The sequence below is a fragment of the Biomphalaria glabrata genome, chromosome 14, assembly GCF_947242115.1.
Source record: "Biomphalaria glabrata chromosome 14, xgBioGlab47.1, whole genome shotgun sequence".
Lineage (NCBI taxonomy): Eukaryota > Metazoa > Mollusca > Gastropoda > Planorbidae > Biomphalaria > Biomphalaria glabrata.
Window position 1 is genome coordinate 19,177,678 of NC_074724.1, and position 22,805 is coordinate 19,200,482.

General features: G+C 34.7%; 2 protein-coding genes across 4 annotated transcripts in view; one reads left to right on the top strand and one right to left on the bottom strand.

Moving 5' to 3' along the window:
* LOC106079159 (trissin receptor-like) overlaps nt 1-20,551 on the top strand; it is a 155,401-nt gene extending 134,850 nt beyond the window's left edge. For all 3 annotated transcript variants that reach the window (XM_056010938.1, XM_056010937.1, XM_056010936.1), the window contains exons 5-6: nt 11,077-11,218; nt 18,139-20,551. In XM_056010938.1, the coding sequence (XP_055866913.1) occupies nt 11,077-11,218; nt 18,139-18,952 (956 nt within the window). In that variant the 3' untranslated portion in view covers nt 18,953-20,551. The remainder of the gene's footprint in view (nt 1-11,076; nt 11,219-18,138) is intronic.
* LOC106079158 (prenylated Rab acceptor protein 1-like) overlaps nt 20,034-22,805 on the bottom strand; it is a 32,352-nt gene continuing 29,580 nt past the window's right edge. The window contains exon 6 of the mRNA XM_056010939.1: nt 20,034-22,236. Within this exon, the coding sequence (XP_055866914.1) occupies nt 22,136-22,236 (101 nt within the window). The 3' untranslated portion in view covers nt 20,034-22,135. The remainder of the gene's footprint in view (nt 22,237-22,805) is intronic.

Sequence of the window (22,805 nt, forward strand, 5' to 3'; positions counted from 1 at the left end):
AGGGGGGGGGGAGGGAAACCACAAAAATCCCGTTTGGCTACGCTCATGACATTTGGTGACTGTAGTTTGCTTAAGTTGGCTGCACTGGGGAAGTAAGTAAAGTTTCCCTTTCAGACAATGAGATCTGAGGCCGTGATGGTTTGAACTCCTCCCCTCTCGGCTACGCCCATGTGTTTTATCATAGGTGTAAGCCTAATTCTATTCAAAATATATAAAGTTTGATAACGCATCAAAAACTGGATGTATGCTTTCGTAGGCTTACATAATGTATTCTATTTATAGATCTACATGTATGTAGTCTGAAAACTATAAACACTACAATAGCAGCCTTAATGAGTTTCAAACATTTTGGCATTACTTATAGATTACAGACGTTTCTTTAAAAAAAAAATAATTAGGTCCTACTCATTTCACGTGTCAATCTAGTCATGCATGTTGATCTGTGACTTAAAATATGCTAAGTCATTGGTTTTCCTGGTTGACTCAGGCAACCCATTCGTTTAAAATGGTATCACCACAAATACAAAACTAGGGGTCTATCGAGCCGTCGTCCTCTCTACATTGCTCTATGACTCAGAAACATGGATAGTGTACAGTTAACATGCAAAGAAACTGAATCACTACCACGACATGTCTGTAAAAAATACTGAATGTCAAATGGCAAGACAAAATACCAGATACTGAAGTCCTTCAAAGAGCGGGTCTGCAAAGCATCCACACAATCCTGATGCAGTCCCAGCTGCGATGGGCAGGACACGTATGCAGAATGGAAGACCACTGCATCCCTAAACGACTCTTGTATGGCCAACTAAGCGAAGGAAAGCGCTCACAAGGTGGTCAAAGAAAGCGCTTCAGGGACACCCTCAAAGCTTCTCTGAAGACGTTCAGCATAGATCCAGCCACCTGGGAGACAGAGGCACATGACAGAGCATCATGGCGTCGCGCTGTGAAAACTGGCACACAGGTTGCTGAGGAAAAGAGAACCAAGCTGGCAGAGGAAAAAACTACAGAGAAGAAAAGCAAGGCCCACGACACTAGCTCCAGCTGGAATAACCTTCCTAGTGTGCGGCCGAACATTCTGGGCTCACATAGGTCTCACCAGCCACACGAGGAGACATAAAACCCCAGTGCAAAGCCCTCAGCCCCCTGGATGATAAAGTGGTCATAATCGAACTACGATGGACGAACTATATATATATATATATTCCTCTACCAGATAAGAGAAAGCAGAACGGTTAGAGAGATACTTCTAAATGTGAAAAGCTCTTGCTTCGTCCTAGTACATTCTCAAAAAACGCGATTTGTATATGAATATATTATTTAAAATATAAATGATTCTAAATCTCCTTTCATTAAATATCGGATGTGACAGCGCTATATAAATTATTGTAATTATTGTAATAATTTTCATTATTAATGACTTCATACTAAGCATAAGTTTGCCATTAATCAAAACGGTACAAATATTGATTTCGATCTAGATCTATATTTATGTTTTAATTAAATAATTTTTTTTTTTTTAAGCCTTAAGTGTAGTATTTTTAGATCTATGTTATTACAAATAAACAACAAGAAACTTACTTTTTTCTTTTCAAATCGCAGAAACTAGAAACTTTATACGGTTATACCCATATTGAGCTATGAATAAGTTGGGTGGTTTGCAATTTCGCGGCTGTGTGTATGTGTTTAAGTTAACTTCTATTAAGTTTTGTTAAAGAGCTAATTGTCTCCCCTTTTGCCGCGTTACATCAATGTTTTCCTCTCCCATCCCTCTTTTTCGTTAACTTTCATGGAACCATCAAAAAACGGGTGAGGGAAGGAGCAAAACAAAAATAAGAGCGCCATCAAAGGCCCATGCCGACCAGCAAAATGATCAGGCCAAACACAGTCTCGAAGACATCAAAGTAGTGTTGAAGGCCATGCCGCTCATGCATAGCAGAAAGTACGGTCTAACGATTTACAAATGATAATACGTATAGTGTATAGTGTAATTCTTAAAATTATATTCTTGTTGAATTTCAAACAAAATTAATTGTAATAATAATTTATAAAAAAAACAACAAGAAAACGTGCTCGGGCCTTTTTGCCTTGCTGCTGTTACTTTTTTGTTAAAGTTGTCTGCATTTAATTTTTTTTCCTTGGTCGCGACCAGACCGGCCCATTTGGTACAGGCCCACCGGGCATTTGCCCGTTTGCCCATATAGCCAGTCCGCCCCTGGTATCAATGCTCGAATTTATGAATGAAGCTTGATTTATTAATGAAGAAGTCCATGAACTTTTTAAAAAGTTACCTCCCCTGAAGTTTTTAATTGAAAAATGGTGTAAGTTTTTGAAAAATCTGCTTGCAAATATAATTTTTAAAATTAGATGGTTCACTTTCGGAAAAGAAAAAAGTAGCCGTTGCATCAGAACTTTTAATGATCTAAAATATCTTGATGTCCGATTTTCATTTTCTCTTATACTTTCTGAGATCCAAACGGGACGAACATACAGGCCACACAGAACTAATAGCGTTTTTTCCCCTTTCGGGGGCCGCTTAAAAAGCACACAAAGAAACAATAATTTCCAAAACGTTCAATCTGAAAAGAAACAACAGTTTGTCGTTTCATTGAAACTCTTCAAGCCAGGGGAAACAAAAAACTGCAATGTGATATTTGCTTTTGTTTGTAAGGCTTCAAAGAAATCGGTTAGCACATTTTGCAGGCTGCATTGTTGACTTGTATGTAGGGAAGACAAATACTGTCAGAGCAAAGAGAAATTCAATCAAAAGGAAAACCATCATGTTATCAGATCACGATTCGGAACAAATGTAGTGACAGTTCTAAAGAGTACAAGGTTGAATATGTAGCTTACAAATGCAAAAAATACAACCTAGTGAAAATAAAGGTTTAAAGATAAGGCGAATTTCTTATTTCATATGTTAGGACAAATTAATACAAGTGTTCCTTAGTAACAATAGAGCCCGAAACGGCTTACCTGAATCAGTCAGAAAAGTTTAAGTCTCTAATTAACATGCATGAATATATTAACACATGGATGCAAGAAGGGTTGCAATTATCTTTTGAAATTATAAGATAAGATCTAAATCTAATATCATGAAAAAGATTACAAGTGGCGTTTGTTTAAACAAACTAAGAGGCGGCCCCTCAATGGCGTGTGATCTCACGGTAAGCTCCTTAAATTAATGTTATTATGTCTGCTGGCTGCAATTCAAAATGTTCTAATTGATTCAGTGATGATGAAATTATTGCCGCTAGCAATGCAGTCCATCCGATGAATGCTTGAAAATTAGGATGAAAAATTTTGCTTTATTGATTCGTGTTTAGCATCTTTCAATTGTATGTTGTAACGTCTGATATATTGTCTTATATGTTGGGTTATCATTCCATTATTAGAGATTTTAAAAGAATTTCATGCTAGTTTTTTTTTAGTGTGGTATTTTTTTTTGTACAATACCTCTATTCAAGTAATATTTTCGTGGAACCCTCATGGACACGGATCTCGAAAACGGCTTTAAAAATTTTCCTAGATATTTAACAGTTTATGTATATCACTGAAAATAGAATTACGAGCTACTTGAGCACATGGGGAAAAAACTAGTTTGACCGTTATAATTTTTCAAAGTAAAAAAATAAAACAAGAAAATTATTTTTTTAAAAGCCTTTTTTATGTGAGCAGGTCAGGAGGCGCTAGAAGACCTTTTCTCTGCTGAACATTAAATTTTATACAGTAGGCAGATGTTAGCGCTACTGGGTGGGCTCAATCTGTGCACCTCGGTCTGCGACCAAGCGGCTAGAGTCACCTAAGCAACCAGACAACTAGACTATACTAACTTAAACTAAATGAAAGCACCAACGAAAATTTACTTGAAATTAAATAATACAAAATGAAACTTTATTTACATATACAAAAAAAAAAAGTCAATAATAAAATGTAATATATAAAATACATTAACCACTACAACTGAACCCAGCAACTAGCTAAAACCCTATAAATCTACGCCACTACAAACACCAACAAACTAACCAAACCAACTAACACAAACTGATAAATCCAACTATCTAACTAAATCACTACAACTACTACACTAGACCTAAATCTACACAAACACACTACAATAAACTAGTCTAGATCTACAATATTCTACTACTACAACCAACCCATAACTAAAACTATAACAAGAACACCTTAGTTAGTACCTTACTGTCACGTACACTATGACCATATATGGTAACAGTTTCGGGTTGTTTGCCGACATAGCATGTAATTAAATGAACTCCATTGGTTCCAAAAGTTAATTGTTGTACATTAGACTGCAATGATTGGTTGGTCTGGGAGGGTTAAGTTGTTGATCACGTTATTACGAGCTGAAACCCGGCGAAGATGCAAAATAGCCTCAGTCTTGTCTCGGAAGTTGTAGTATTAACATCTAACTTGTATGTAACGTGAATTTGAGAATATATATTTTATCTGTATCAAGACTCAGATATACTATTGTGTAGATTCAATTTAAGTACATTTTAACCATTGTAACTATTTGTGAATAGTGTTTTCAAGTTATTAATTAAAGTAATTGTTTTTTGACGAAGAGAAGTTTCTTCATTGAATTTAGAACGTACTTAGATCATATCTGTCAAGTAGTAACTCCTAGACCTAGATGATCCTCTTATCAATTGGCAACATTCTGTATGATCGTATTATCAACATAGATCTGTCTACTTCTATACGATCATCTTATCGAAAGATCATTTCAAGATCCTCGGCAATCACGATCATTGATGGTGCAATATAGTTCAAGTCTGATCGTGACAGTAACACCATCTTAGATTGTGACATCAACACCATTGATGATCGTGACACTTACTATTAGTATTCACTAAGACTAAGAACAGACTAAGCCACTAGCCTAAGACTAAGTCACTATCACTAAGGCGTCTATGGCAACACTACACTCTACAGAAACAAAATAACACTAGTCTAGAGTCTAGATCTACAACAGCAATTATAGCAGGGAAGCAATATTAGATACAGCAGCACGTATCTCAGCAGCGTAATAGCCGCATGTATTTCAGCAGTAACAATAGCCTGCAATACATAAATGCAAAACTATAAATACAAAATCATATATTCTACAAGATCTAGAGCATTATAGCAGGGAAGCAATATTAGATACATATTCATATCAGGCTAAGCTGGGCGCCGCCATTTTTAATACAGCAATGTTGGGAACAACTGCCAACTAGAAAATAAAACTAAATTAAAATATATCTAGCATATTTACACACAGTGTGACATAGATCTAGTAAAAGAAAATATAAAATATTTCTACACTTACAGGCCGTCCCAGGTACAGATATATAGAAATGATAATATAAGTATATGCCAGATCACTAAGATCATCAACTGTCACACAGACAGTGATATACTTTACTGACCGCTGGTCAACTGTACACTCAACTTTTATACTATCCCGCACTAACCCATATCACAATAGGGGGAAGTACAAATAATACATTTGGCACTAGCCTATAAAAAAAAGAATACATACAAAAATAGCTCTGGGAACGCAAGCTCACATTTAAAAAAAAAACAAAGCGTAGTTGTATCAATAGGGTTTGTTGCTGAACATAAAATTTATATATGTGTCAGACGCGAATAGCCCAATTTTCAGTAAAAGAAATTACAAAAAGTCATTTCTCTATAGAAGAAGTTACGAAGGCTATATAAAATACAACCACAGACCTATATATACTACAATAAATATAGGTTTTTGATTGCTAGTTACGATTTATTTAGGTAGGTGCTGTTTTACTATTACATACCAAGTATTAGAGTTTAGAAGAACCCAGGTATGTTTCTTGAGCAACGCTATTAGCTAACACCTCATATCATCTCTCCATTAGTATATTTAGATCTATAATCTAATTATAGTCTAGATCTATATATAAAAATCGAATAGATCTAGTAATAGTATAGATTCTATCTTGAGACTAGATTGCCGAGTCTAGCCTATGCTATGCCTATAGTCAGTTTTTATAAGAAAAAAGTCTAGATATTAATAAAGACTTAAGTTTTTTAATTATTAGATTATTAGAATTAATTAGATATAGAGTCATAGACATAAGACATAGATCTAATAATACTGTAATACGTTTACTATACACTATACTTAATCTACTAAACTAGAGATCTATCTATAGATCTATCTATAATATAGTCAATCTAGATCTATACAATATTCATTACAATACTTCTACTTATAATGACTTATTTAATAAGTTAGTACTTAGACTTAGATCGATTTTAGTTTATTAATAGATTTAATTTTCAATGCCTAGACCTAAAAATAAAATTGCGAATGATGTCTATAATGACTGATTATTTTTATTTTTTTTATAATAATAGGCCTATTAAATCTAGGTCTAGACTCTACTTAAATCTAGTCTAAAAAAATGACTGTCTAAGACTCTAGATTCTAGATGATTGAGAAGTTCACATAGAGGTGTTTTTAATAATACGGCATGTCGGCTGAAAGTATATAAAGTTCTTTTTATTTTGTAAAAATAAAAAAGAGGCTCCTGTACTCAGTGATAGATTGCCTAACTTTCAACTAATAATAAATTAACAATTAACGTTGAATTACAAGAAAAGTAATCATTTTTCCCGACATTGAAAAAAGGTGCCTGTACCCCGTACCGGTGCGTACCGTCACAAAAATATATCTTATCTTATCTTATATAATACAGACGTTACTTTAAAAAAGAAGATGATTACGTCCTACGCGTCATGCATTTAGTCATGCATATTAACCAATGACTTAAATTCTGCCAAGTCACTGGCAGAAGAAGGGAAGGGAAGAAGGAGTATTTGTACAAATTTGTCCTAGCATATGGGACGAGGAATGTGCCTTTATCTTTGTGTCTTTCAGAGTATTTTATTAAATTTTGTTTTTATATTTGAAGATTATGGCTCAGTATTTTGTTTATGATTGCTACTTTACTTTTGAGCCTTCTGTCCTGAAGGCTTTCTAAATTTAGTGATTTTACTAAAGGTGTTACTCTAGTCAAATGTGAATATTCGTTTGTTATGAATCGCACTGCTCTATTTTGTGTCTGTTCTAGTTTCTTAATGTTTTCTTGAGTTGAGGGGTCCCAAACAGAGGATGCATATTCTATTATTGGCCTAAGCAAGGTTAAATAACATTTTAGTTTTATGTTCTTATTTGATTTATAGAAATTTCTTTTAATAAATCTTAATGCTTTGTTTGATTTTTTTGTAGTTTCATCAATATGTGGATTCCATGACAGTTTTTCATTTATTATAACACCTAGGTATTTTGCGCTTTTAGTCTGTGTTACTGGTTTGCCATGAATACGATAAGTGGCATTAATATGTTTTAGTTTTTTTGTTACTCTTAACAACTGACATTTTTCTGGGTGGAAAGGGTTCCCGGTCACTTCATCCCCGGTCACTTCATCCCCGGTCACTTCATCCCCGGTCATTTCATCCCCGGTCACTTCATCCCCGGTCACTTCATCCCCGGTCATTTCATCCCCTGGTCATTTCATCCCCTGGTCACTTCATCCCCCGGTCACTTCATCCCCCGGTCATTTCATCCCCAATTAAATATTGTATATATAAATATGATTATGTAGAATGCTTTCTTTTTTACATTTTATGACATATTACTAATACGTTTATAGTGTTTCCTCTTCCACTTTGTATTCTTAATGAGAAATCTAATATTATATGGTAAATCTGGCCAAGGTGTAGTGCAAGTAGTGGGGATCTTTTGATAGATAGAAGTGCGATTAGAATAATTATGACCGTGCCGCTGATAACTTATCATCAAAGGCCAAGGTGTAGTGCAAGTAGTGGGAATCTTTTGATAGATAGAAGTGCGATTAGAATAATTATGACCGTGCCGCTGATAACTTATCATCAAAGGCCAAGGTGTAGTGCAAGTAGTGGGAATCTTTTGAGAGATAGAAGTGCGATTAGAATAATTATGACCGTGCCGCTAATAACTTATCATCAAAGGCCAAGGTGTAGTGCAAGTAGTGGAAATCTTTTGATAGATAGAAGTGCGATTAGAATAATTATGACCGTGCCGCTGATAACTTATCATCAAAGGCCAAGGTGTAGTGCAAGTAGTGGACATCTTTTGATAGATAGAAGTGCGATTAGAATAATTATGACCGTGCCGCTGATAACTTATCATCAAAGGCCAATGTGTGGTGCAAGTAGTGGAAATCTTTTGAGAGATAGAAGTGCGATTACAATATTTATGACCGTGCCGCTGATAACTTATCATCAAAGGCCAAGCTGTGGTGAAAGTACGACCATGTTTCACTTTATTTGATTTTTCAATCGCTCTTTCTTGAAAATGGGCGAGTCATTTTTAGCTTGTAGTAAGGTTTTATTTTTTTCTAATAAAGGCGGACTTCCTTATAAACATTAAAGTTACAAATTGTGTTATAGGACTTTATTTCTATCGATATTTCATTTCTACATGTAAATGTAAGTATGTATTTTGTTTATTGATATTCACTTTAGATAGCGAAACTGGTGGGGGGCCTCTAGTTATGTGAACATACCCGTCATAATGAGGTTCCTATAGCCTTAAAATTAATTGTTTGAGTGCTTATTGGAAATAATCTTGCATGTATATTCAGGGTGTGATTCTCTCTCTCTCTCTCTATCTCTTTCTCTCTCTCTGTCATTTAAATAAAAAAGGAATACATTAAATATTGCTCATTTAATGCTTTTTAAATTACAATTTGTTAGATAAAATTATCAGATGATGAAAATATCAGGGGATGAAGTGACCGGGAGATGAAGTGACCAGGGGATGAAATGACCGGGGATGAAGTGACCGGGGGATGAAGTGACCAGGGGATGAAATGACCAGAGGATGAAATGACCGGGGATGAAGTAACCGGGGATGAAGTGACCGGGGATGAAATGACCGGGGATGAAGTGACCGGGGATGAAGTGACCGGGGATGAAGTGACCGGTCACCGTGGAAAGACATGCTCCAATTTGATTCCCATTTCTGTAATTCATCTAATTCTCTTTGTAAAATATCTGTGTCTTGTGTTGTTTTTATTGTTCTATATATTATGCAATCGTCTGCAAATAATCTGACTTTTGTTCCTGAAATAATGCAATTTGGTAAATCATTTATGTAAATTAAAAATAGTAGTGGACCCAAGACTGTTCCTTGAGGTACACCTGAGTTTACTGTTATCGGTGTTGATTTAGAGCCATTTATTATTACAGTTTGTTCTCTCCCTATCAGGAAATCTTTAATCCACTGATGCAGTGGACCATTAATGCCGAAATATTTTAATTTTTTAAGCAAACTATGGTGGTGAACTTTGTCAAAAGCCTTAGAAAATCTAGTAAGATAGCATCTATTTGTTCACTATTATCTAAACCTTTTGAAAAATCATCAATTAGTCCTATTAGTTGTGTTTCACATGATCTATATTTCCTAAAGCCATGTTGGTATGGTGTGAGGACATTATGTTTGTCTAAGTGGTTTATGATTTTACATGTGATGCTGGTAAGTGATACTGGTCTGTAGTTTCCTGGGTCAGATTTTTCTCCTTTTTTAAATAGGGGGGTGACATTAGCTTCTTTCCAGTCCTTTGGTACTCTGCCCTGTATATCTATATGTATATCTCAATCTTCTTTCATTTAATTTTTTTTTGCGAGGTTATTGCTACTTAATACATTGATATCGGATCGATTTAAATAGGGCCTAGGTATACAAGCAGGATTTCGAGCATTAGATAAATTTATTTTTTAAGTACAAAGTTTTATGGAAGAGGCAATATATTAGTTGTTTTAAGATTGTAACTTCTTAAATTCAGGCTAAAAATATCGAAGTCTACATTTTTACTCTCATTTCTAAATATTCAGAAGAGATGGACTGACTCATAGTGTAGCTTGTGTACATCTGCAAAAACACAAACTCAGTTAGACTTTCAAAACTATTAAAAGAAAAACTTAGTGATTATTTTTACTGTATAATTCTATTATTATTCCTTTTTAGAATTAGGATATAAACAAAAATTTGCCATATAATGACTTTATCTAACAGAAAAAAAAAATTAAACTTACATCTATTTATGCGGTTATTTATAGTTACCTAGTAATATAAAATATATTGAACTAACACGTACATTCATCATAATGCAGCCATGCGATTTTCGTTTATAAACATAGCATTATTTAGGACCAATATTTTACAAAGGCTGCTTGGAGAAATCAGGTATACCCATTAGGAGAAAAACGACCCCTTTACTCAAGAAAAATTTAAGAAACTAGAACAGACACAAAATAAACAGTGACATTCATAACAAAATAATATTCAAATTGATTAGAGTAACACCGTTTTAAGTAATCATTTAAAGTTTAAAATCACTAAAATTTTTTTCAACAATTACTTTGTGTATTAAATTGTGTATCGGAAAATGCCGGGTACATGAAATAAGCTAGTCCTAAAAAAACAAAACAGATCTTGGGTAAAATACTCATAAAATAAATAAATAAAAAAAGCGACTTCCGGCCCAATACTTTTTAATCAAAGAAACGAAACGGACTAGTCCAACAAACCCTATTAGTTTGGACCAGACATGTAGTTAAATTTGTAATAGAAATCGAACAAACTATACGTCTCCGCATTCTACAGTTTAATAAATTAGTGTTCAGAAACATTTTGTGCCCCATCTACTAAGTCTAAATCAAAAGATCAGTTTGCCACAAGGATACTTACTAAATAATGTAAACTTTCTATACAAAGACTGGATGTATGCTTAGTATGGATACTTGGATAGTATTAATCTAGACGTGTCAGATCAGTTCTAGGTTAAAATGTGGAATATGCATACTGTGTACATGTAAATTATGTTTTTCACTTGATATCAAAATCAAAATCATTGTTGCGAGGTTCATTAGAATGGTTTTAGATTTTATGCATAATACTTTCACTAAGTTTTCGAGACAGTTGTATTTATCATTTAAATTTTTGGTTCTTTTCATTCTCCGACTAGTCTAAATGTTTTTCAGGTAATGTATTCGTCATCCTGGTTGTGTTACGTCACAGACACATGAGAACCCTTACCAACGTGTTTTTCTTCAATCTGACCATCGGTGACTTTATGGTCAACTGTATATGTATACCTACAACGCTTTTCTTTTACATTTACAGGTAACAGTATTGGAATCTAATAACTTTTTTTTATACTTATTTAGTTGTGTTGCGTGGCTAAGTTAACGCTTTGTGCATGACAGGGACTTAAATTTATTCAAATATATCTAGGTTCAAATTAGAGATGGGAAACGAACCAAACCTCAATCGAACGAACCGAACTTGAACCTCACTTAAGACCGAACCGAACCCGAACTTTAAAACTGATCGGTACGAACGGAACCGAACAAACTGTCCTTACCTGAACCGAATTGAATTAAGGTTTTGCAATATTTTTTACTAAGAGAAAATAAAAACTTACTTTCATTGAGATGATTGAGTTATTTTTAATTTTTGGAAACCTCAGCTGGATCATTTTGGGTCGTCTTCTTTTGATTCACCGCGAATGGTATCGTAACATTTAATATTTGTGCGTTAATGAAATGGGAGAGTTGAAGAAACGAAAAGTAGACTCTGTATGTAGAAACTACCAGGAAAAGTTGGACAGATCTGTCCCCTTTATGGAGCACGAAAATAAGCTAATATTTTTTATTGTTAGAGAAATGTTTGTGGCTGTTTTCAAAGAACGTAACTTTAAATACAGCATTAAGAAATCAAAAACATAAACAAATATTGCGACCATAGACATAAATAAATATAGACGTAACTTGAAAAAATGTATATCTATTGTATTCGGATTTCCGAATTATGAAAAATTGCATGATCTTCATTCTTAGAGATTTAAATAATTTCGGAAGGATATATACCCGAAGTTATTTTGAGAATATTTTTGTACCAGGTGGCCGAACCTCGCTCTGTTAAATAATTTCGGAAGGATATATACCCGAAGTTATTTTGAGAATATTTTTGTACCAGGTGGCCGAACCTCGCTCTGTTAAATAATTTCGGAAGGATATTTACCCGAAGTCATTTTGAGAATATTCTTGTAATTACGAAAATGAACGATCGGATAAAGACTACTAATCTGAAGAGTTGTTTTAGTGTTCTGTTAGTTCTAATTGTAGGCCTTATTGAACATGTCGATTAAATTTAAAGTCTTTTAAGTCCTCCTACAGTCTAGACAAACTACAGCTCAAGTCCGTCTTAAAGTTTTGCAATCCATCTTTTGCTTAATTGTATTGTAGGCTTACTATTATTGGCTTGGAAGAAAGTCTTTGCAGTGTAACTTCTCTACGTTATAGGGTAAAACATGCACTTAGTGACAAAGTAAAATGGCTCATTTTTTCTTATTAGACTTAAATCATTGCATTAGTTTTCTAAAGAAACGTTTCCGTAGGGCACCTCTGTTACGCCGAATAATATGCTCGTTACCCATACGGGATACGTGCCCTGCCCAGCCTGACTGTCGGACTATAAGAAGTTCATACCGGCTTTTGCCATCCATCCATCCCAGTGGTGCTATGACCTGCTTTTACACATCCATCCATTCAGATCTCTCCTGGCCCTAACTCCAACCTTTTTACCGAAGTTTATAGTTAAATCAAAAGAGGCTGCAGTGTACGCAAACTCGTTGACCGCTAGATGGATATCATGTTTAGTGTGAGCAAGTAAGGCGTAAAGAAGTTGTGTTATGACCATTTCCTTTGTTTTGGTACAGGAGAGGTAGACACTGAAGCATGAACACATGGTAATAATTCACCAGCAAAATAATAATAATAATAAGGCTTGTCTTAGAGTCCGAAAATTAATGAGGATTGCAGCTGTGACCTACATATCTTGCCACATCCAGGGCAAGCATAACCATTGTCCGCGGTGCTCGATTAAGATTTTCTTTTAGCGTCTGCGTCTGTCCTCGGCAGCAAATTTTCTTTTGGTCTCAAATGTGTATCCGCGGCCTTTGTATAGAGGGAATTCTTTAAGTCCGACAGTTACGCTGGACAGAGCAGTATCCTGTATGGGAGACGAATCTCAGACGAACGCATGCCAAAGGCAGTCTTTTTTGGTGAGCTAAAAGGTGGTCGACGTAACACCGAAACCCTTAAAAGACCAGCTTATGGCGCAAACTTGACTTAGCTGACATAGAAGAGAGCATATGGTTGCATGCAACCTCAACGAGACAGCTGGAGGTCACCAGCAAAATAAACAAAGTAAAAGGTATCTACACCGCTCTACACAATTAAAGAGTAAACAATTTATTAAGCACTTAAAACACAATAACTAATCATACATCGGCACATTTAATTTCAGTACTTTTCTTTCATAGTTCTATAATAAATCAATCTACAATAAGATGGTGCGCAAATGTTTAATTAGGTCTATTGATCCTTTAAAACTCGTTCTTGTTTGCAAAGAAATATTTTAGTATACTGCGGTAAGCCTAGTGACGTAAGCAGTGTTTTTCCCGTTTACGTCATGGAAAATTTTCATTCATAAAACATTCTAGCCAAAATTAATTTTTCGATAATGAGGCATTTTCAAACCGATATAACGGTCGACCTCGAGTTTTCCCGATGTGGCCAATGAGTTGAGAATTTTTTTCTCACTAATATGCACATACCTTGAAATTTTAAAGAAAATCGTTAGAGCCGTTTTTGAAATAAAATTTATATATATATATATATATATAAATATATATACATACATACAAGAATTGCTCGCTCAAGAGTATAGGACTTATATAGGTTATTGCTGAAATAGATATGAATACTTAACTTTTATACTGCTCATAAATGCTGTATAATAAAGTACACAAAATTGTCACAAATTTTCGTTTCATATCCTATATAAATTGATAACACTTGAATTGCCTAGAGCGGTGTAGATACCTTGTACTTTGTTGTTTATTTTACTGGTGACCTTCAGCTGTTCTATTTCAGCTAAAGCAAGTTGGCGCCTAAGCTGGTCTTTTAAGCGTTTCGGTATTACGTCGTCCATTTTTTTAGCTCACCAAAAAAAGACTTTGGCATGCGTTCGTCTGAGGTTCGTCTTCCATACAGGATACCGCTCTGTCCAGCGTAACTGACGGACTTAAAGAATTACCTCTATCCAAAGCCCCGGATACACATTTGAGACTACAGAAAATCTGCTGCCGAGAACAGAGGCAGACGCGAAAAGAAAATCTTAATCGACCACTGTTTGACAATGGATATGCTTGCCCTGGATGTGGCAAAATTTGTAGGTCACAGCAGGGGCTGCGTAGCCACGGGAAATACTGCAATCCTCATTAATCTTAGGAATCGAAGACAAGCCTTATTATTATTTTTTTTGCTGTTGAATTATTACCATAAGTTCGTGCTTTGTGTCTACTGTCCCGTACCAAAACAAAGGAAATGGTCATAACACAACTTCTCTACGCCTTACGTGCTCACACTGAACATGATATCTAGCCAGCGGCCAACGAGTTTGCGTACGCTGCAGCCTCTTTTTATTTAACTATACACCTCGGTAAAAAGCTTGGGGTTAGGGCTTGGAGATGGAAGGCCCAGTTGAGATCTGAATGGAGGGATGTGTATAAGCAGGCCATATCCCTCCACGGGCTGTAGCACCACTGGGATGGATGGATGGTATGAACTTCTTATAGTCCCACAGTCAGGCTGGGCAGGGCACGTATCCCGTATGGGTAACGAACATATTGTTTGGCGTAACAGAGGTGCCCCACGGAAACGTTTCTTTAGAAAACTAATGCAATGATTTAAGTCTATTAAGAAAAAATGCGCCATTTTACTTTGTCACAAAGTGCCTGTTTTACCCTATAACGTAGAGATTTGCGTCACTTGATGTTTCGTACTAAAGACATAATTAATATACTAATTCCATAATGAAATGTTTGAACGCAACCATCTAAGAAGTTACTCTGCAAAGACTTTCTTCTAAGCCAGTAATAGTAGACCTACAATAGTTTTACACAAAAAATGGATTGTAAAACTATAAGACGGATGTGAGCTGTGGTTTGTCTAGACTATAGAAGGACTTAAGAGACTTTATATTTAATCGCCATGTATAATTACATTTAGAACTAACAGAACACTAAATGTAACTCTTCAGATTAGTAGTATTTATATGATCGTTCATTTTCGTAATTACAAAAATATTCCCAAAATGACTTAGGAAATTATTTAACCGAGCTAGGATCGGTCATCCAGGTACTAACTCTTTAATCGGCTAGTCTATATTGTTGTAACCCTGCCTTGCACCAGTGCTTGAGGTGCGCACTAGCGCACTAGTGAACGTAAACAGGAAGACACTAGGAGAGAGAGAAGCACAGTGCATCAGGGATTGTGAAGAGTCTGAATGCTTGGAAACTAAGAAGCCAACTTTTGTGCTGCCTGAAGGTTGTAGAAAGGGACCTGGAGCGAAGCGGGGAAGGCTGTCGTTGGTCCACATTCGGGTTGCTGTCTAAAGGACTGGTAAATTAGTAGAAAGACTCTGAGGAAGTTGAAGGATGCTATGTGTTTGTCCTAGTGAATAAACACCTGTTAAACTGTGTTGAGTTGCATGCCTTTACGTTGAGTGCCTACCCAAGAGTTACAACAATATTTTTTTATGTCTATGATTGCGACATTCTTAGTTTGAGCCACCAAGAAAAAATTGCTAAGAAATGCTTAGAGATTAAAGGTTTGACAAGAATATTTCCCAAGAAGGGACAAGAAAATGAGTCGGCGGTAAGGGCCTGGTACAGAATGCGGAAACATTTATAATCGAAATATTTAAAGAAATTTAACAACGGAGTCCACACACACACAATGACGCGTCATTCAAACTCTCCCGCCTTGATTGCTACATTGCCTTGACAGCGGGTTTTACACGATGATAAAGTCGCTAAGCTGCATTGTTGTGTGGATAGGTCTACTCAAAACAAGACGCGATTCTGCACTTCCTCCATTCTGTTCCATTGGCTCCTTGTGAGTACAAGAATTGACTAAAAGGTCATCAATGCATCTATTACCGGTACCGCAAAAGATTACCTAGATAATCTGCAAATTAACTAATTTGCTCCGTTAAGGCGCGAAATTCGCATTTTACCTAGGTAATGTGCACATTAACGGCTTCCTTACCGTTAAAGTTGAGGTTAAGGTTATTTTGGGGTTTGGGTTTAGTGTTAGAGTTAAGAGCTTAATTAGGGTTGGGATTAGGGTTGTAACTGTATTGGCAGAATGATAGAGTTAATTTTGTGTGTGACCAACTGACACACGTAACCCAATCACGTGTTGGACAAGGGACAGTGCTAGTATGAGCAAAAATCACCTTTGATTGGTCATGAGATGGAGGGCCTTCATGAGAAACTGAGACGGAGTATGTGGGACAGTTCTCTTCAGACAGCGAGGAAACCATGAAGTCAGTCCGGGTGGAGTGAGTCCTCGAGTGAAGCTGTACGAGTTCAGGATGAGAGACAGTAGAGTTTAGTACGGCAGTACGGTAATGAACAGTATAGTCAGTTTATTGTCTTGCCTATTGTGTCGTATTGGCTGTTATTTATTTACTACTTCAAGTACCACATTATTTTGGAACAACTCTTAAGTTGTTGAGTTAGATCTGTTGTGTTGAGTAATGGTTACAGAAGGCCTGATTAGGAGAGAGAAAATAGTAATTTAATTTACTAGGTATCATTAAAAACAAGCTTCAAATGATGATCAACAAAAAAGGTCCCGGTTCAAGGGGAAAAAAAGAAACTTTCTAAAGTATGACAAAATAGAGGGCAAAAAAGTTTGGATAAAAACACAGTACAATGGCCAGTGTGGTTGACGTGAAACTATCTGGTTTAGTAGAGAGTTCCGGTTGCTAATGTGGGAAACTGAGACTTCTGAAATCCATAGTTTTATCCCACAGATGAGGACAATGTGTCTCCTACACTTGACAAGTATTTCTTAAGGAGCTAAAAGGCACTTTGCCAAACAGCTTGGTAGCTTGCTGGAGGAAGAATAGAGATACAAAATACCTAGGTATTATAATAAATGAAAAAAACTGTCATGAAATCCACATATTGATGAAACTATCAAAAAATAAAACATTTTTTTTTTAGGGTTTATTCAAAGAAATTTCTATAAATAAAATAAATAGAATGGTTAGGCCAATAATAGAATATGCATCCTCTGTTTGGGACCCCTTAACTCAAGAAAACATAAAGAAACTGGAACAGACACAAAATAGAGAAGTGAGATTCATAAGTCACAGTTGATTAGAGTAACACCTTTAGTAAAATTACTAAATTTAGACAGCTTTCAGGAGAGAAGACTCAAAAGTAAAGTAGCAATTATAAACAAAATACTGAGCCATAATCTTCAAATATAAAAACAAAATTTAATAAAATACTCAGAAAGACACAAAGATAAAGGCACATTCCTCGTTCAATATGCTAGGACAAATTTGTACTAATTATCCTTTTTCCCTAGTGCTATTAGAGCATGGAATGGGTTGCCTGAGCCAGCCAGGAAAACCAGTGACTTGGCAGAATTTAGGACATTGGTTAACATGCATGACGCGTAGGACGAAATCATCTTTTTTTTTTTTTTTTTTTTGAAGTAGCGTCTGTATTATATGATTCTAGTCCTTCCTTTCCTTACCCCCAAACCAAGTTCATCTCAGTTTTTTATAGTTTTCAATTTGTAAGAATGAATGAGCTTTTTGTTGGTACTACTAATTATTTCTGATCTTTTTTTTTTTTAAATGGGTTGGGTAAGGATAGCTTCCTGGTCGTGCGGGTTCATACCCTACCCACATCCCCCGTCGTCCTGCTGGAGATTTGAACTAGAAGTAGATTATCTTCAACTTTATAAGATCACCCGAAACATGTCAAACATTTTTACAAACATCCCCTATTTAGAAGCCATAGTTCAGCTCGGCGTAAAATTAATATCGATCCTTATTAAGTATAGGCTATCTATAATATCAATATTATTTGTTCTAGTCATGTTCTCCCCAAATATGTGTAGAAATAGTGGCATGAATTTAAAAAAAAATAATTTGACGTTGTCTCGTTTCAGGGACTGGATATTTGGTGAAACGTTATGTCGACTGACGCCATTTTTTCAAAGCACAGCTGTGTCAGTCAGTGTGTTGTCTATGCTGTCTATATCAGTTAACAGATACTTTGCTATTCATATTCCACTTCGAGCCAAGATACTGTTTTCAAGAAATCGTGTCCACGTAATGTTGGCTTCAATTTGGGGAATAAGTTTAGGAGCTTTCAGTCCGATGTTATATATCAACAAAGTGACTACCTACGGCTTGCCAGACATCTTTACAGTCAGAGCGTGCCACGAAGTTTGGACGATTGCAGAATTAAAGCACGGGTACAACTTGATCATATTTCTGCTCTTGTTTCTTTTGCCGCTCACCGTTATGAGCGCACTTTACCTAAAGATATCTATGGCTCTCTGGTCTAAGAACAGACAACTCTTTTCTAATGCCAGAAAACAGGCTTGTATGTCCACTCCAGTAGATCGCTTACTCTTACAACGTCGAAAGACAGTCCGTACGCTTGTACTATTAGTCGTTCTGTTTGCCGGCTCCTGGTTTCCCTATTATGTTGTGTACTTCTGGTTAGAATTTAACAGCAGGAGTCTGTACGTGAGCGTCGTCAACACTTTTGTATATCCGCTGGCCCAGTTAGTCGGGCTGTCCAACTCCAGTATTAATCCCATACTGTACTGTTTCCTTAGCAACGGATTCCGACGTGCTCTATTGAACATGTGCTGTAGACGTTCCAAAAGAACTAGGAATGGGCTGGTCATGACTGTTCGCTATAGATGTTCTGATGACAGTGGAGTTGGCAGTGTAGAGACAGTATTATCTTAGGCATGAATAAATTCAAGCCATGCTATTATAAAGACATAATGATAAAGGGACGATGTGAGAATTAATGATAACCACATGGCCATTAAGAAGATGTCATCAAAAGTCAGAAGACATAGTGACGATGAAGTAATACAGATTTGGACATTCAGAAGATCTAATGATAAAATCATGGATATCGTGAATATTTAGTGATAAAGTAGTGATAATGCAATAATCCATAAAGCTTAGCTGGTTCGATCATATTGTATAACATCAAGACATGAATTTACAGTCAAAGATCATCCTACAAGGTACATTGGAGGGAGCATGCAGAAAGGGTTGTCTAAAGAAAAGCTGGCTGAACAACGTAACAAAAATTGGATCAGCCTTTCTTCCTATTCCGACCGGGAAACGTTGTGAGATTTGGTAACGCGAACTGTCACAAAACCCCTACCACGAAAGTCAAGGGGCAGATGAATGATGATGACAAGATGTAATTACGCAGCCTCGGATTTTTTAAAATTAAACTCATTTCATATTGTACCAGCAACTCATTATTTTTTTTGTTATTCAAGCAATCTACAATTATTATAATACACTTTTATACTACTTGACTAGCAACTCCATCCTCTACTTCTTGTTGCTTTTTCAAGATTTGACATAAAGTAAAGAGAGAATAACTCAGTAGCAAACAGATGAAGCTTTTTACACAGATAGTCATATAAAATTAATCATTTCAATTGGAAGTTATTTTAAAACTCTATAAATCATCAATAAGGCTGAGTCTATTTATGACTCTTTCCCATTAGTTTCAGGATTAAATGGCTCAGTCTCAAGAGATTTACATTCAGTGTCCAAACTTCACAGAAAAATAACAACATTGACAATACTTGATACTGCATCATACACTTTTTAACTTGCTAAAGGCTGCAAGCTTTTTTTTTTGTCAGTTTTTGGCAAAGCTGGAAGTGTAGGGTGTAAAAGTGACTTTTCATTGTTCTAATTATTGGTTATACAAGATATTTTATAGACCAACAATGTTTTTTTAATATTTTTTTTTAATAATACCAAATAGATTTTAAATCATTTTCAACACAATTCAAAAGGTTAAAAGTATTTCCCTTTATAATGCAACATATTTATACAAATTCAAAATATAGTTATAACAATATGCCTCTACAAGGATCCTCAAAAAGAATGAATGTAAACAATAACCAAAGACCCTAAACCATTTTGTGGACTGAAACACAAATGTATTAGCTCCATAGTATTGAAATGAAATCAACAATATCCATCCACTAGAAATAAAAACAAACAGTAATTAACTCTATGGATATGTCTTTGATCCACTTTTGTTCCTGTTTTACAAGACCGCATCATTCAACTGGCATACAGCTATTGCATTCACCCAAATATCTAAGTTACTGGATATCTTTTAAATATATATATGTATAATTATATGCAGTAGCTGAATGGTTGAGTTTTAGCTTCAAGTTGACATTAGATTTTTCTAGAACATTTCATGAGTCCAAACACTATAAGACTTTCACATTTTTCTTTTATTTTGGGAAAAAAAAAAAGAAATATCAGGTTTTCTAAAAAAGTCTAAATGCTGAGTTATCTGTCAGGATAATAAAAGCAGTTCAATATTTGACAACAGAACAAAAACCATTCCCATTGTCATATACTTCAAGTCTTTAAGATTTAAAGTAATATATTAAACAAAAAATAAAATAAAAACCAGTCATTGGATTGAAAATGAAATCTACATCACTTTCTATATCAAGAAAGATAAATATCATGTTCAATTTGCTCTACTCTATTTTTCATAATATTTTGAATATATTTTAAAAAAAAGCTTATATAAAACCATAAAACACTGTTATGTTGCTTCTCTCACTAAATCTTGCACTAATAAATATTGCTCTCAACTGAGTATTTAAAAAAAAAAATCAATATTAATGACTAGGATTTTGTGCTCTAGCTGATTTTATGATGTTCAATAATAATGAAAAAAAAAGAACAAATGATCAAAACAATGCAACTCAACAAATGTAACACATGATAAAGTAAAACATTTCAAACTTATTTTTGAAGAAGGGATAACAACAAATCTGTCTTTCGATCTGATCTCATCAACTATTTTAAAAATAATTACTCCATATTAGTTAATGAGACAAACAAGATTTATTGCTCAATTAAAATATGTTAAGCAAGAAATATATGTTTCAATAATTGATATAGGCCAGTGCAATAACACAACAAGAATAGAACTTAAATTGAGAATAAAGCTGAGAATAATTCTGAAATATTGAAAAATTACATTCAATTTATAAAATGGATCAATATAAATCCATCAATCTTGTTTCTTAATTTTTTTGTAAATTAAGGTTGCTGACTTTAATTATTTCTATTTTTTTATTTTTATTCTGATTCAACATTGTAAGATATTTATTTCCAAATTCAACTCAAAAAGCTATATTTTACTTTCATTGTATTTTTATGTTTTCAGTTATAGATTGGCTAAACAATTAAGACTTCATCTTTATTTTTGGTAATTCTGTTTGCATTAATTCTTTTTTGTTTTGTTTAATGCAATATACATACTATAACTTAGCAAGTTAATGGTGATTAATAATTTCAAATGGTCATTAATAATTTCAAATACAGACAGTCAGTATAAAGGTAATCAGACATTGCATTTCTTAGCAGGTCATGGATTTGTAACTCACTAACCCAAATACCAGGTCAAAAGGTTCACAAGGTTTAAGAAGAAATGATTCAATATCATCAAATATGGTGTTCATAAGTACTAGCAATGAATAGCCCACATTATTTACAAATAAACAATATTACATACTGGTTCCTTCTCTCCATTTGTAGTTCTGGGTAATTATCAATAATTTTTACTTTTTGAAAACCATTAGAAATATTGGATATAAACATAGCAGCTTATTTAATTATTGAGAAAAAAAAATTAAGTTTATATATTAAATACTGTTGTTTGTTTTTGCACATGGATGTAATACTTGTGATTGGAAGTAAATCTAAAAAAAGTACTTTGTATTACTAAAGAAGATAGACTAAAAATACAAAGGGAAACTGATCTGGTGATATAATTATTTAGAGAATAAACATTGCTTGAGAAAACTGTGAGATTGCAATAGCTTCTTTACAAGATCATTCATTGTCAACACAAGCCTCTCATACAGTTTGTATATCATCCAGTTCTAAGTCAAAGCCTTCTTGTTCCTCTTGAGTCATATAAAATGATGCATGGAGCATGATGACAAAGAAAGAGGCACCTAAATTTAAAAAAAATGTGATTATACAAGAGAATATAATCATAAAAGATAAAGAATTTATTTTTATTCACAATAAAAAATTTTTAAACATTATATCTATAAACCTAACTTAATAGCATAATGCATTATTCAGTTCCTTGAATTTAAAAAAAAAGGAAATCACTTGGGAAATAGCAAGATAATATGGCCTAACTCAACAATTGGTCCAGATTCTGATCTCTAGAGCAAATCCAGCTGCTGCATCAGAACAGATGAAGGAATAACAAAATTATTTCTCACAGACTAGGCACTTTTTAGTGTTACGCCCATTATGTGTATGTCTGATACCCAATCCAAGAAGACACTGACTAGATATTTATCTATCAAGCATAAAACCTTTCTAGAATAAGAGTTGACCCCCCCCCCCCAACCTTCCCTTTATTATTATATCTCAATGTTGGATCAAAGTCAAATTAAAGTGATTAGTTGACACAATTATGTTGGTAATGATATGTCTGGAGGTCAAACCTCAAGTGAACAAATACAGAAGCCCATTATTATTTAAGCAGTGCCATTACAAGCAATGAGGA